The sequence below is a fragment of the Euwallacea fornicatus genome, chromosome 33 (assembly GCF_040115645.1).
Source record: "Euwallacea fornicatus isolate EFF26 chromosome 33, ASM4011564v1, whole genome shotgun sequence".
Classification (NCBI taxonomy): Eukaryota; Metazoa; Arthropoda; class Insecta; order Coleoptera; family Curculionidae; genus Euwallacea; species Euwallacea fornicatus.
In genome coordinates, this window is record NC_089573.1 from 1,102,922 (window position 1) to 1,118,970 (window position 16,049).

The 16,049-nt window shown below is 37.1% G+C and overlaps 1 protein-coding gene across 3 annotated transcripts in view; it reads right to left on the bottom strand.

The window, feature by feature from the left end:
• Positions 1 to 16,049, bottom strand: part of kcc (solute carrier family 12 member kcc) — a 102,785-nt gene that overhangs the window by 8,313 nt on the left and 78,423 nt on the right. For 2 of the 3 annotated variants that reach the window (XM_066299399.1, XM_066299400.1), the window contains 13 exons: positions 10,488 to 10,726; positions 7,809 to 8,054; positions 5,886 to 6,118; positions 5,658 to 5,836; positions 5,277 to 5,595; positions 4,305 to 4,817; positions 3,748 to 4,110; positions 3,294 to 3,693; positions 1,815 to 1,922; positions 1,698 to 1,733; positions 1,361 to 1,504; positions 241 to 362; positions 48 to 187 (listed from right to left, as the gene is read on the bottom strand). In XM_066299399.1, coding sequence (XP_066155496.1) covers positions 48 to 187; positions 241 to 362; positions 1,361 to 1,504; positions 1,698 to 1,733; positions 1,815 to 1,922; positions 3,294 to 3,693; positions 3,748 to 4,110; positions 4,305 to 4,817; positions 5,277 to 5,595; positions 5,658 to 5,836; positions 5,886 to 6,118; positions 7,809 to 8,054; positions 10,488 to 10,726 — 3,042 coding nt within the window. The remainder of the gene's footprint in view (positions 1 to 47; positions 188 to 240; positions 363 to 1,360; positions 1,505 to 1,697; positions 1,734 to 1,814; positions 1,923 to 3,293; positions 3,694 to 3,747; positions 4,111 to 4,304; positions 4,818 to 5,276; positions 5,596 to 5,657; positions 5,837 to 5,885; positions 6,119 to 7,808; positions 8,055 to 10,487; positions 10,727 to 16,049) is intronic. The other variant, XM_066299401.1, reaches the window with a different exon arrangement.

Consider the following 16,049-nt stretch of genomic DNA (forward strand, 5'->3'; position numbering starts at 1 on the left):
ATATGTCAGTTTAAACTGTGCAGGAGCGCACTAGAGGGTCGACATACAGTAATACTGTTTTCCTGGTACTGGGTTCTTAGGCGGACTAGGTAGATTCAAAATTACAAGCTGAGAGTCTTTCGACATTGCTCGGATTGTTTCATTGAGCCTCATCGCGGTATGCACTCGCCTTACTGTGTCTGCCTCCCTGCAATCATGAAGTGCTTCAAATTTGCTCTTGTTAACAGAAATTTATCTTACAAAGAAATTCCATCTCCTTCATTAGAATCTTCGGCGTTCTGCTCCTTTAAACTTTCTTTCTCCGGGGCTCCATCTTCTTTTTCTTTGGTATTGTTTTCGCAGTCTTCTTCTTTTGTATTTGGCTGAAATGCGTTTTTAAATTAAAAAAAAACCTACAGTAGTAAAAGTTGTGTAATAAAATGTAATAAAATACAGGGTGTGCCATTTAAAATAACAAAGTTGTCGTCAGTTACACGTAGATCTGTCAACGTCGCAACGATACCAATGTTTTAATTCGGCAGATCAAACTCCGCTACGTCAGCATCCAAAATTTCAGATCTCTGGCTGTATCAGAACCCAGTAAACTTTTAATAGGACACTCACCGTGAATGACCCTGTATATGACTGACCCTAATTGTCTTGAAGCCCGCTCAATAAAAACATTATTTACAATGTATATAACATACAAGGTGTCTTATTTTTTATAGCCTGCCTTTACCCACGTGTTCTGCGGCTTAAAGTTTCCATTTTTTTTAGCATATGAAGCATATTCGGATAATATTGCATTAGAGATATACAGGGTGTTAAAGTTTGGCATGTTTTCCATGGCAAAATCTTGAAAGTTGCGATAAACAGAAAACAAATTTAAACCTTACACCCTGTATTTCCTCAACGCAGCACTTTTCGAATGTAGTTTATACAGCGAACTAATGCGGTTTTTGGGGGCGGAATACTTAGCAAACGTTCTTAAGTAATGTCGCTTTCATTGATCTGCATTTATTCAAAATTGAAACTGTAGCAACGGGATTACTGAAGTCTAGTAAAATAATTAGCAAAAATTGAAAATGATCTAAAATAATCGCATTAAAACTGACAAATAAAGTTGATTAAATCAGAGCAAACTGAAAATAATAACAAAAATCTCTTCTTTGGCCTGTTTAAATTCCCATTTATAATTATTAAGAGATTCCAACTCTTCCTTAGCATGTGACCGAACTTTTCTGGTGGTCGAATGTGTGGCGAATTCGAAGCTGACAACCGGCATCTTCAAATTGGTTAAAGATTTAAGTTTGCGGGTGATTACGCACTCGTTCTTGAAAGATAATACATCCATGAGAAGGATTTGTAATAAACCACTTACTTCATTCGTGGGTTCACTTTTCGCTTCAGGTGTATTTTCCGTTTTGTTGTCGGCAGCAGCAGTATCTGTGACTTTAGGTTCTTGAAACCTAACTTTGGAAGGTGTCTTTTCAATCGCATGATGCTGGTCTACCACCGTCTGCACCTAAAATTTATGGTTCCAAATGAAAAGCCGGAAAATGCAACATTACCGACCAACACTTAGTGCAAAGATGGGTGTACTTAATTGGTCAATCGATATTAGTCGAATATGAGGAATGCGGAAGATGATGATTAGAAAATTATAAACGCTGCGAAAAATGTGCCAAAAAAAAATGACAGACACATTCTAAATTTACCAGGATAGTCTCTTCGAGTCCACCATTCGTAAGCGTCTAAATAAGTAAAAATCAAATTAAAGAACCAAAATTATGACTTTTTCACGATTCTTTCAATGGAAAATGGGGAGGACTTACCATTCCCAAAGCCTGTCTTTTGTTGAGATGAAGTTCTCTTAGCATTTGAGTTCGTTGCTCCATTACTAAGGTCCTCTCATAAGCGTAAGCAGATATATCTTTGTCCGACTGAAATTCAATTAAATCAGAATGTAACAGTGTGCTAAGCGTAGACCCCTAATTAAGAGAACAATCATCTTATTAATTTACAATAGTTTCAGGTAAAAACATGTACAAACAAAACCCTTATCCACTTTTTCTTGCATAACAATCAATAGATCTGCGCAGTCAAGCGTAGCGTCTGTTTCGGACAGACGAACGGACAGAACTAGCAAACTAAAACTTGAAGAAAAACAATTAATATAGAAAAAAACGAAAGTCACGTGAGTGTCTTGTGTACCTATATGCATAAAGATGCCGACCAGCATCGAAACGTCTATCGTTAAAAGGGTTTAAGGAGTTTTGTTTCTCATTTTGCGTTTCACGAAGGACCACACCCCGAGAACCCACCTCCACAATGCAAAAAGGGCCCAGGGCGCCGTTTCAACGTAGCAAACCTATAGGGTATTCCTCGATGTCGCGCTAATATTTCAGGGTGTGATTCTTCGGGTCCTTTTATGAAGAAAAGTTAATATGAACGTATGTCCCAACGGCCCAAATTTTTAGCCACAGGGTGTTCAATTAAAATTTTCTTTTCAAATCGTTTTTTTTTCAATTCGTCAGAGAATACGTTCGATGTTGCTTCAAATTTTGGTGTGTGTCATTAGGACATAAGGTCCCGTATTTTGATAAGAAAAGTAATTTTATCGATAAAACAGTGGCGCCTCTTGATACACGTACTCCAATAATATTTACGAAAACAGTGCTACGCCCCTGACATATTTTCACGGGAATATTTCTTCTGATTAGGCCGGTCAGTTCTACATGAAAAAGGTCTCTCATGCTTTTCTAGTTGGACGAGACGCTCTTGATGAGAACAACAAAAACAGTCGTAATTAATTTGTTTTTTTAGAAGTTTATTATAAGTTATTACAGCTTTTAAATTAAATATTACGCATCTTATAGTTCATCATAAGAGACTTTTTTCATGGCAAATTAACCAGTTTATCATCAAAGAAATTCCGTGAAAAAATGTCAATGCCGCATCACCTTTTTTCGTAAGTAACATCGGAAAACTTGTGCGTAAGCACGCCAGTGGTTGAGCAATATAATTACTTTTCTTATTAATGTACAAGGCTGTCTGTGTCTTATTAACCCACACCGAAACTACAGCCAATATTTAAAGTCCTTCCAGAAAAGATCGAAAATAGCGATTTGAAAAGAAACATTTCAACACCCTTTAGCTAGAAATTTCGGCCCTTGCAGACACGTCTTCACATGAACTCTTCTTCACATAATGATCTTTGGAATCGCACCCCGAAACATTAGCACGCTTTCAAGGAACACCATGCATGAGAACACAAGAATTATACAAAATGATAGAAACCGACAAGTACTCACCATTTCCACAACATCAACCTCCGCCTCTATCCGTAGTTGATATAGAAACTTCTTCAAGTCCTTTTTCATTTGAATGGAGTTGTCGTTGAACTGGGCTACAGTAAAGATGCGCAGTTTGCAGTTCTTCCAGCTGCGGTGTTGCTTCAGCAGGAAAGGAATCAGCATGAGCAGCCCACCGTCGTGCACTATCCACCAAATATCGATGTGTCCGTTCATTTTCTGAGTGATATCTGGGAAGAAATCGATGCCTCTCGGTATAAGTAAGGCCATTTTGGCAGCTGTAAGGGTGCGAACGGTGTTCTCAAACGCTTGTTCTTCGTCTGCGTCGTCTCTCCATCCGTAGGGCCAACTTAGGATTACGGTATTCGGTTTTAAGCCTCCCAAGCCTGCCGTTTGAACCCTACGATCTTGATTATGTAAATATACCTCTTCGGCGAACAAAAACGCAACTTACAAATTGCAAAGACCATCGGGGACGTTCTTAGCCACCAAAATCTCGGCAAAACCTTTGACTCGTTCTTTATCCATGATGGCTTTGAGTGATTGCTTAGCTTTCACGGCTTCTACAGCCTGCTCAGTGTAATCTCCTTCGATAACAGAAGCGCAGATCGTTAAACCTTTACCAGCTTTCAGTTGCGAGACCAGGGAAACGTATTTGCGATGCTCAGGTTGGAACTCGGAGTTTAGTTTGACCAAGAGCAGAATCTGCGGACGCCAATTTTTGGTATGTGGAGGACCTTCTTCCAAGCGGAGAAGGGAGAATCTCGCAGCTGATAGAGCTAGACCTCGAATCCCATCTCCCCATTCCTTCTCGGCCCTGGAATTTTGGCAAATTGTTTATCGCAGCGAAGATTGCAACAGTGAAGTATGCAAAGGTTGCCGAAAAAAAAGCGTTTTTGTCTTTAACTAGTGTTAAGAGTCTGAAAAATTTGGCAGAAGTCCACGTAATTTCGCTTTTAATCGCGTATTTTCATCAAATGTAAAATGTCAATTTTGATATTGTGCACTTACCCTCGATACTCAATGTACTTGTAGATAACCCCTGCCATGCCCATTGCCACCAAGGCCAAATACCAAGACGACATGAACATAACTGAGATACAGAGGGTCAAGCCTATGACTGAAAGAACCCAATGATAGTACTTGAAACGTGGCCTCCAATTTGGGGTTCTAAGTAAAGTCTGCACTGCACAGGCGAGGTTGACAAATCCGTAGCACATCAAGAAGAACATAGATAAGAGGGGAGCCAACACGTCCACATTTCCAAGTAATAAACCACATTCGCAGATTAAGAGAGTGAGAATCAGAGCTCTGGTTGGTTCCCCACGTGAAGATGAAACGGCAAAAGGAGCTAGAAATGGTATGATTTCATCCTTGGCTATGGCTTGCAATAGTCGAGGAGCCCCAGTAAGAGATTGCAGGCCTGCTCCTAGTGTAGACAAAAATGATCCTATCAAAATAACCCATTGGTTTGGCCATGCAAAGTTTGCCACGACCAGCTTGCCACCTATCGAGCTTCCAAACCTGAAGACAAATGTTGGGTATAGAGTGCGTGGAAGATAAGTATGTCCAGGATGGATGTTTCGTAAACAGTAGCACATATAGGCTTGGTTAATTAGGAGAAAAGTCATCTGTTGATGAACATGAAAGTGTTTTTGCGATGAAGATTATTTTTTTAAATTTTGGCCTCGATTATCAATAAATAAATATAATGAAATGTGACTTTAGTTTTCCTCCATCTCTTCCCACAACCTGTGAAAAAATATATAAATACTCAAAAATTTCGGTTTTTTAAAAACAACTGGATGACGAAAAATACTTTATTAGATTCAGCTCCATCGTGAAACTACTCCCTTGAATGCGGAATGTTTCTGATATTGAACCAAATCTGTATCTATTAACGTTTACGACATCCCCATGATGGACATCCTCACCCTGGACACATTGCATAACATTACTGGCTGGTATCAACCATCTACTTACTTGTCCCTTAGAAGTAGATTATCGACGGTTGCAGCAAATAACAATACTGAAGATAAGTATACTGTTGAAGTAGTCACAATGGCACATATTGTGCCTATTGGTATAGACTTTTGTGCGTCTTTGAGATCCCCCGAACGATTAGATCCAGCCATAATTCCAGTTACGGACGGGAAGAAAATGCCGATAAGTATAGTGAAACTGGTGGTTATATCAACCATCACTTGGGAAAATGAATTTCCACCAACATTGTCCGCGTCAACAGGATGATTTCCTTTAGCTATAAATTGCCCTTCCGCCAGGAAACTGTGATGGATATTATCTGAAATGTCGTTAAGTATCGAATAGTGGTTATTGTATTAATCAATGCGAGTGAATAATCACCAAAAAATACTCCAGAAGACAGCCCTTTGATTCCTCTCTCCACGGTAAGATTGTTCTTCTGCCAATAATCGTAGCAAAAGTTATTAGGACAAAACTCTTTGTATAAAGGCCCAGTACTATTCTTGGTACAGTGGCTTATATCGTCTACTTTGAGAAGCCGATTTCCCAACACGCACATGCTAAAACGCAGAAAGTTTACTATGGAAAAAGCTTACAAAAAGCACTAACAATAGTTTGTCGCTGCCGTAGAAGTTGTAAAAAATCCCCACGTAAACAGCTACAATGGAAAGCAGTACGCAGGCAAGAGCAATTGCAGCGAACTTGTTAACGAACTTCACCCCGATATAAACGATGAGGCCCATGATAATCAAAATGCATGTTCCATAAATCCGGAAGTTGTTGAACTTCACAGTCTCGTCAGATATATCACCGAACAATGTTATCGATGGAGCCATGTAAACCTTAAAAAAAATAATTCGTTGGTTTATACAGGGTTTCCATTAAATGGAAAACGAAAAGCCTAGTGATTATTCCCTCGACTATTTTGAGGGTACTTTATATTGATGATTTTTGAAAAGCTTCTTTATTCCGAAGATACAGGGCGAGAAAAAATTTCTACAATGGCAAAATTTTATGGCAAATTATTGCATGTAAAACTTCTGGATCTACAAGAACTGTTGAAAACGACTAGCTCAAGCTAGAATGCCAGAATTTAATCTTTCCCTCCTGGACTGTTAAACTTTTTACAAAACACCGAAGTCTTGGTGAGTTCCACCTAGTAACCATCCGATTTTTCAAATCTTCCACATTTTCCACCGGAGTATTATAAATTAATGACCTTAGATGCCCCCATAGGAAATAATTCAAGAAGTTTAAATCCGAGGATCGAACAGGCCAGAAGTGAGGTTTACTTCGGCCAATCCGACAATCTGAGTATGTTGTTATAAATTCACGAGTAACCACACTGAAATGCGCTGGTGCACCGTAGTGCAGAAACCGCATTACGTTTCTTGTGCCCAATGGGACTTCTTCCAGATGTTCAAGCATTAAAAAAGTAAGTAGTTGTGCACTGAACGATTTCATGACCGTAATATTGCGGACAGAAAAACCTTCCAAAGTATTCATCGCCATTTTGGTGAAAGAGACACATTGAAATGAAGTGGAGGACCAGGAGAGGCAACGGCAACAAGAACGCTAGAAGTAGAATGCAATGTGCTGGACTTGATAGAGAAAGATCCAGGTACTAACGCTGATTCTTTTTATCGGTGAAGAGAATTTCTCAACAAATTAATTGGTCGAGGTGGACTTCACAACGACTATGTGAAACGTTGCTATTGCCGAAAAATTTTCACGCCCTGTATCATCGGAATAAAGAGGCTTTTCATAAATCATCAAAGAATAAAGTGTTCCTAGAATGGGGACCCCCCGAATTTTCGTTTTACGTTTGATGAAGACCCTGTATAGAGGATGTTGGGCGAGTTACAGAGATCCACATCTAATCTAGAACAGCTAATCTACATACTCGTACTATTACCCTACCTACATATATGTACAAATTGAAACAGTACCTGTATTAAATAACGAGCACGACACGGGAAATGAGCATTTCGTACAAATTGTCTAGAATGGAGATTTCCAATGGCTAATTCGGAAACTCATACTGGTGCGCACGGATTGCCGTAATATTACAGCAAAAATCAACTGGATTTGCCTAACATGTTACCAAATGTCACAATAAAACGAAGATAATCGAAAAAGTCAGTCGGTCATATTGTCGTGATGAGTATATACTAGTGCATATGCTCGAATTCATCATAAATTTATTTAAAAAATTGCACAAAGGATTTAAAAATATATAATTTTTTTAATGAAAGTTATGTTAGTTTATAACATTGGCTAACCCTTTCCGCGTTTGTTCATTTACATTCTGTGCAATAACTAAATGGAAATACAGGGTGTTTTTAAACCGTTTTTGGTTCAGCCACAATTTAATATTTCCATTTTCCCCTTATTACGTGCATATTATCTGGGTTTTTCCGGATGCATTTCGATCATTTATATTTTCTCATCTGATAAACATCGATTTTCAGAATTCAAATAATGTTAAAAAATTCTTATCCCAAATCGGCTTGATAGTTAGCGTGCACTCACCAATACAATTTCAACGGCACCCACAATATACATCGCAGCGGCTAGTGTGGTACCAGTGTAGAAAAGCATCCCAACTGCGCCACCAAATTCAGGTCCGATTGCTCTAGATATCATAAAGTAACTCCCCCCTGCGGGTACCACCCCGTTAGTGGCAATTGCGGACATGGAAATGGCTGTTAGCATGGTTACGCAACAACAAATCAGTACGATCAAAAAACCACAAAGGGCTCCTGCTGTTCCTACAACCTGTAATATAATTAACCATTACAGCTCGACGAGCTGAAAAATATTGGCATTATACAGTGCTTTTAATTTAAGAGTCCATTATGCTTTTATTTCGTATAGAAAATTATGTTTGAATTAGAATCACGAGAGTAAAGATATCAAGGGGAAGGCTTAAACTTAAAGATAATATTTAATGGAGTTTTGATGTAAATAATTTCTAAAATCTTCAAAATATCGATTTAATAATGTATAGGAAAATTAAAATTTTGCGGGTCATTCAACGAAATGGAGGCGAAAATAAAAAATAAACGAGAAAAAAGTTGTGTATGATTCAAAATTCACATTTATTAATACATGTAAGTAGAATTCGCACACTTTTCTGTGTTGCACACATTTATAACCTAAAACCCTCGTTTTTAATTGTCTACTAGAATTCCTTTTGAAAAGTTAAAAACCCTAATTCCGAGCATGAAACGAGACACTGCCACATTTAGAGTCTCGTAACTCATTCTAGTGAAATAATTACGATGTTTATGTAACAACACTAAATTTAATTTAAAGCCCTCGAATAGAGCTGCATCCTGATGTCTCGCCCGAAATTCTATTTCTTATAGAGGCAAAATTAACTTCAATTAAAATTGCCAGTTTTTCATTGAGCTATAAAGTTCCGCTCCATGATTTTTTGCTAGATTATGAGCTTTTGAAAATTCATACGTCTCTAAATCATGTGTATGTAGAAAAATTACCCCCTTTAGGGGATGTAAACCAACAACTAGAAATATTAATATTGGCTGGAAGGAAAAATAAAAAATTAATGCTCCTAGAATCATCTCCGGCCATTTCTATAGCAGCGACATATCAAAAACCACAAACATATAACGTTCTTTAAGGGCTCCCTTCACATTCAAAACCCCGTCAAAGTTGCTGAATTCGGCATTTTCAAAGAAAGTTTAAACGGTAATATCTGAAAAACTGTAAAATTTCTCGAAATGCGACTTGTCAGCTTTTTAATTGAATTCTAACGTTAATAAAACTTTTTTATAATAATCCTTATATATGTGGCATCATTAAATTTCGTATACATGGATGTATGTGTTACTACCTAAAAACAACAAAACTAGAAGGTTTTATAAAAAGGCGCCAGTTCTTTATTTCTGTAGCATAAATATGGACAATTTTATAAGGAAATGATGTTACCACACTTATAAAGCAAAAACATTTTATAAAGCCACAAGCATTTATTACCCTATAAACCTAGATAGAGTCGTGTTTATGTAGTATGGAACGAGTGGCGGATTTTTTCTTAAACGAAAATAACTGGAAGAAATGCTCAACGCCAGCAATTTTAAGGTTCTTTTCGGTGAAAATTCTCTAAACAAAAATTTGATTATACAGTGTGTTCCCGGACAGGTGAGACGATTGTTGGAAAAGTTAAAAAATTAGAATTTTTTGTGTTTCAGCTCTTGTTGGTTAAACATTAATTTCCATTACAATTAAAATTTTGAAAATCGAAGCATGTTTCAGACATTTTCAAATGCATTCAGGTCCTTACACCAATTTTAAGATCAATCGGTTAACTTTGATTTTTCGCGTTTTTTTTAATGTGTTAAATATATCAATGACTATATTAAGACACTAGTGTCGTAAGACAGCACGTTCGCACGCAAATTCAGGTTTGCAAGAGCAGGAGTGAAGTGACCAGTTGGTGAGGAATGGTGAATGGATGAGGGCTCCAACGGTTTTATACATCTCTTTACAACAATTATAATAAAAACTCAAAAATAATTATAAATTTGAAATATCTACTTACTTTAGTCTCTCGAAAGTTTCATTAAAAGCACTGCGGATAATATTTGATGTTTTCGGCTCTATTTTTTTATTTAAATTTAAATTCTACACGAATTATAGCCAACAAAATAGAGAAAACAATGACCGTAGCGGTGCGGTTACGGAACTCATAACCAAACTGCTAGCAGTGCGGATGTTATGCAGCCATAACCGTTCAGAATGGCAAAACATTTTTAACAAAGCTTTGGAACGAATACAGAGAATATATTGCATGCAAGGACCTTGCATTTTGATGTTAATTCAAAAAAATGTTCTTAATGACCCGTCGTCATGTACATCAATGAAATTGAACCATTTTCGAAATATCGGGTTCTCAACGTGTATAGTTAAATTTTGATATTTGAAATTCTACAAATTCATTAAATTATCTTGTCTCGCAGATGTTGATGGTAATTCCGCAAAATTTCAACTATTTAGAAACGAAAGAGAACGTGCAATACGTTCTTCTTTGGGGAAGCAGACTACATGGAAAAAATGTTCAAGCTTTTGTGTCAATCATTATTTTACAATTTTCCGGTACATGACGTCAAATTTAGAGATTCAGGAACCCTTTTTCTGAACTTCAAATTGATTTCACTCAACTTATTACTCTGCTGCTTTACTTACCCAAGTAAGACGAATGAACAAAATGACACCAAAAATGTTTTGAATACAAGGCAGATAAACTCCTATGAGGGTGCCCATTTGTGCCCCCTTTTCTGGGGGTGCAGGCGGTGCGTCCGGGTCACTGGTAGGATTAGGAATTGTGTTGGAATAGTTTGCCAAGGAGCTAACGAATGTAGAGATTCTTGGTCTCTCCTCTTCATCTTCGGTGTCGTAGTAGAAGTCGAAAGGTTCTTCGTACCCTGAAAAAGTATAATCAAATAGTGTTTGCATTCAAAAGTTTTAAACTCGCTAGTTTAGCCCACGAAAGCATATCTACGGTTACTGATGAAAATAAAGTGAAATTATTCTTAAAGCTTTCTAGAGTACGCTGGAAGTCGTTCTAACTTTCTGAATATAAATTGGAGTTTTAATTTTATCGTTATTTATTTATCAGCGATTTATTTCCAGTTAGTTATTATTCAAAAGTAATTGACTTCATCCGAAAGTCAAAACTATAAGATTGAATGGAAGTTGCAGCACTTAAACATTTGATCAAAAATATCATCGTTCAAATGGTTCTACATTTTGGACGAGATTAAAGTGTTTAAAGCACCTTAATTTAATTGCAGAGCAAAGAAGATGCGGTTGGGTTCAACAGAGCTGGACATCGACCAGAGATTTCACGCCCCCCACCGACTTATTCTATCAATTTATCAATAAAACGGTACGCGATATGGCTTGAAACCGAAAATATCAAAACATTCTTAAAGTTTTAAACATTAAGAGCTTTAGAAGTTTCGAGGTTGGTACGTTGTGTCTTAAACTAGAGCTTTTGCTCGAAATTTCGGTTTTGGCACTCACGCTAAAGCCTTTCGAGTGTATATATTTCAGGGAAAGTTTTAATTAAAAATGCCCAAAACGCGGACGGCTAAATCCTTGAAAAGAGGTGCAGAAGGGATTACGAATTATCAGTTCTTCGAATTTGTATTTATAGGCCTAAACCTGTTATTGCCGCTTGACATTTCACCCGATTGAAATTACCTAAATGATTCCTCGCCTCCTTTCAACAGCAGCTTCACACGTAGTGAAGTTTAGAGAACGATCTGGAGAAGAGGCTCAAAAGTGGAAATACCGATGGACGAGACGCAAATTCGAAAGTATTATCTCAAAATTGAGATAATATTTCTTATATACAGGGTTTGCCATTACTCCGGCCTTGGTTCCTGGCGTCCTTGTATAAATATCAATTTGAAATGTTTGGTACAGTACTCATTTGTATCGGAAAGCTGCATGATTTAATAATATTTTTGTTTATACAAAGTGTTCCGTTTCCGCTGGGCAGCATAAAGTTATAATTTTTTAAATAGAAATCCATAATGTTTTTTATGCCGTTTGATGAAACCTTAATTTAGAAGGAAAATACATTAAACGTTTTTTAAATGGGTTGCGGCGTTGCCATATTAGAGAAATTTCTTTAAAAATGCAGCGTCAGAAAAAAATTATCACAAAACTGGTGTTTTTGGAAATTTTGATATTTGTTTTTGTGAAGTAGTAAAAGAAAGTCAGAGGTACTTAAAAACTTTAAAACATTTTTTTAATGCACCATACTTTTTTTGTATAAGAGCGCTAACTTGCAAATTAAACAAATTGCTGAAACTCGTTTTTTTTTAAATGGTACCCATGATTTTTTTCAAGTCATTCTAATGTAGTTTTTAATTCTCGATTAATTTTCAATAACACATTTTCATCTAACATTTACAGTTATGGAGATATTTACAAAATTTCAGTCAAATTGCAACAGACATTATCACAATCTAACAGATTTATTCTAGTAGGCTTTGCTTCTATTTAACAAAAGCACAAATTACTTATGTCATTTAGTTGTCATATTACCTGTCACTACCTTCTAATGTGGCAACGCCGCAACCAGTTTAAAAAACGTTTAATGTATTTTCCTTCTAAATTAATGTTACATCAAATGGCATAAAAAAAATTACGGGTAGCTATTTAAAAAATTATAACTTTATGCTGCCCAGCGGAAACGGAACACTCTGTATAAACAAAAATATTATTAAATCACGCAGCTTTCCGATACAAATGAGTACTGCACTAAACATTTCAAATTGATATTTATACAAGGACGCCAGGAACCAAGGCCGCAGTAATGGCGAACCCTGTATATATATCATTTCGAGTCTCGTCTCAAAAGAGAAAGAGAATATGGACCTCGTTCATTTCGCAAATTTGGTTTGGTGTGTTTAGCCCCTCTTCCCCAATTAGAATGTCTGAGTGTAGAAAGCTCGATTTAAGTATTCAGGAAAACGTTAGCTAAATGTCACAGTGCTATATCTCCCCTATCAAATATTTACATTAAGGCCTTGAATCCATGGCCTCCAAGCTCTCCTATTTTACCCTTTACTGGAACCCTATTGCTGTTTTGTCGGCTCAATATTTACGGATGTTTAGCAGGAACCATTCTTATTCCGAAAGGTTAAACGTAAATAAGGACTTTAATGACGTACTGGCCTTTTGTAGGAATATCAGGGACCGGGAAGTTACACAATACCAGTGTAGTGCAAAGTTTCTGTGCTTATTTTACCTCACTAAATTATGTACGTTGTGCCTTTGTGCTTACTGTTACGCTTCTCATATCTCTGATTTTCGAACTGGTTAATTGTTCTTTGACTTTGTGATTAAAATTAAAATGTCATCGTCTATTGCGCAAGAATTAATTGGCACTCACCCGAAAATGGGTTAAATTCTGCTCAAAGGAGCTATATGGAGAAATTTAATTTATTTTCAAGGCAGTATCGATCGAAATCGTTCTTTGTTTCAAATATTTTCTGTTGTTCCCTTGCACATTGAGAACCTCCTTAATCTTGTGTAAGCTTTTAGAGGTAGATTCATGACATCAGGCTTTGATCAGGGAAAATCTCCATTAACGAATTTTGGCCAGGTAATTCCATTAAATATTCAAATGGCTGATATAATTCGGGAATATCAATGCGATACTTGTGAAGTTTAATCAGGAACATGTCAAAACACACGCACCGATTCAGATCAGCTACGAATGAATATTAATAGGAAATGCCCAATAACATGAACTGCTGCTAGGCTTCTACTGTATAATTATACTATCCTCTATGGCATTAATTGGAACTTTCTGCATGCGCATTGAATGAGGGCTGAGGATTCGATTCAAATTTCCATAAACTGAACACCGTTCCATAACATCAGAAGCTACCAGACCACGTATATATTGTCCTGATCAAATAGCTTCGATAGTGAACCTTAAAAATATCCTCTCATCTTACTACCTGATGTTGACGACAAAGTCGGTGGAAATTTGCTGATAATGGAATTCTTTCAGCAAGTACCCGGAGAAACTTCTTGTTACTTCGTGGATAATAAAGCATTTTCTGGAACTGCTGATTAATTCCCCGACCTCAAAGGAGGATTTGGCCTGTGTTATTTGTTATATACCTACGCATTTAGAAAATACCCCAGACATTTCATTATAGAACGAGGAATCCTTCTAAATTAGAAATATAATTAGATGTGGCATTCAAAAGATGCTCATCTTGGTTTGGTGCTGTCGGTTTTAGCTCCGCAGATTTACGGACTTTGTCTACTCGTTTTCAAACTCGAAAATATTACGAAATTGTCCCTTTTCAGGAGTTTTGTACGTTTCAGTTTCATATGCAAAACGGATCGATAAGAAGTGTTGTCATCGTGCCGATATATAGATTAGGTTGTCTATTAGCCCTTGACCTAATCTTGTTGGAAAATATTGCTCGTAGAGAATAATACAAATACTTCCGCCGGCTGTAGTTTACTACATACAGGGTGGCCCCCAAGAGTGTTCCCAAATTTAAAGAGCTGATTCTCTAGACTGTCCTGAGAGGGAAATATTGTATAAACGCGAATCCTAGAATGAGTCGTTTCCGAGAGTGTTAAATTTGAAAAAAATTCAATATATTTTTTCGCATTTTCAAACAGGCGCAAGATATTCTATTGAACCTCGTCATACCCGTACAGCAGTCCAAACAGCGCATGTCCCTCCTATTCGAAAAAAAATGCTGTAACTATAGACTTGCGTAGGGATTACCACGTTACTTCTTACAAGAAAATGTAAGGTACGCCAATGGCCGCGCATTGTAACAGTTATTGAAAATGACCAGCATTTGCCGTAATGCATGCATCTATCGTTTTTCTCATGGGCTCTTGAACACGTTTTGCATGATCAATTTTATCTCTTTAACAGGTTTAATATTATTTTCAACATAGATTTTCCAATGAGCATATTTGAGTTTTTTTCATAAAAACGACTGGTCGGATCAAAAAAATGCAAGATACATTGTTGGGGTATTTTCAATCGGTTATTTAAAAAAATGAGTCAAATTCGGAAAATACCAGTGGCTCACCACTCCAGTGGATCGTCTTATCTGTTTTGTTAAGCAACGTGGCTTCATTACAGGTGAGTTGTAAGGATTGCTCTTCCACTTCTGTAGTTGTAACAGTCTTTCGATTAATTTTGGCATGTGTATGCGTCCGTATAATAATTGGTTAAATAGGTTATTTAACGGTTTTCTGGGTGCCTGATTTTCGTAATTAGTCTTAGCACAATCTCTTGCGTGGCTTGTATATCGGATGTCTAGGCACATCCTGGACATAAAAGATTAACATGTGAAATCGGTTTTTATCTTTTTGCCCCTATAGAGATTATTCAATTGAAAAACTTTTACATGGAAGTCATAATACTTAAGAGTGGCCATCATTCCGCAATTATTTCAATCGTCTAATTAGAAGCGTTTCGGGTCAAAACGCCTCGAAATTTCAAAAATTTGAACGCCCCGCGTCACCCATCGATGCCACGATTGGTCGGAGTCAAGACTTATTGTTTGTTTAATTCCGGCCTCGACTCTGACCAATCGTGGCATCGATGGGTGACGCGGGGCGTTCAAATTTTTGAAATTTCGAGGCGTTTTGACCCGAAACGCTTCTAATTAGACGATTGAAATAATTGCGGAATGATGATCACTATTGAGTATTATGACTTCCACGTAAAACTTTTTCAATTGGATAATCATTGCAGGCGCAAACAAATAACAACCACTTTTCCACGTTTATTTTCTATGTTCAGGCTTCGCCTGGACAGCCTATATATCGTCTAGTTTTTTTTCTACTGCATTTGGCCTTAATATATGTCCGTGGACTGCAGATGGATTTGCATATTTTTGTTACGGTTTTAGTGCTGACTCCTTTGTCCTATTATGTTAATTTTAGGAATTTTTTTATCCTTTTATTTATTTTTAATCCGATTTTTCGTACATGTTCAGTAAATTAAAATTTTTTGTCGATCGTTATTTCCAGGTACTTCACATCATTCTTTGGTTCCGCTGTGTGTCCGGCTGTTATTATTATTGCTTGAGTCGAATTCGATTTGGTAGTTTGAGAGCAGAAGTTGATCTTCAGTGGCGTCTAGTGTGAACCTCCATTTATAGAACCGCGTCATCGTGTTGTCCGTTAACGTCTGAAGTCTCCCTACGGCTTTTCCCATACTTTCGTCATGCACAATAAGTG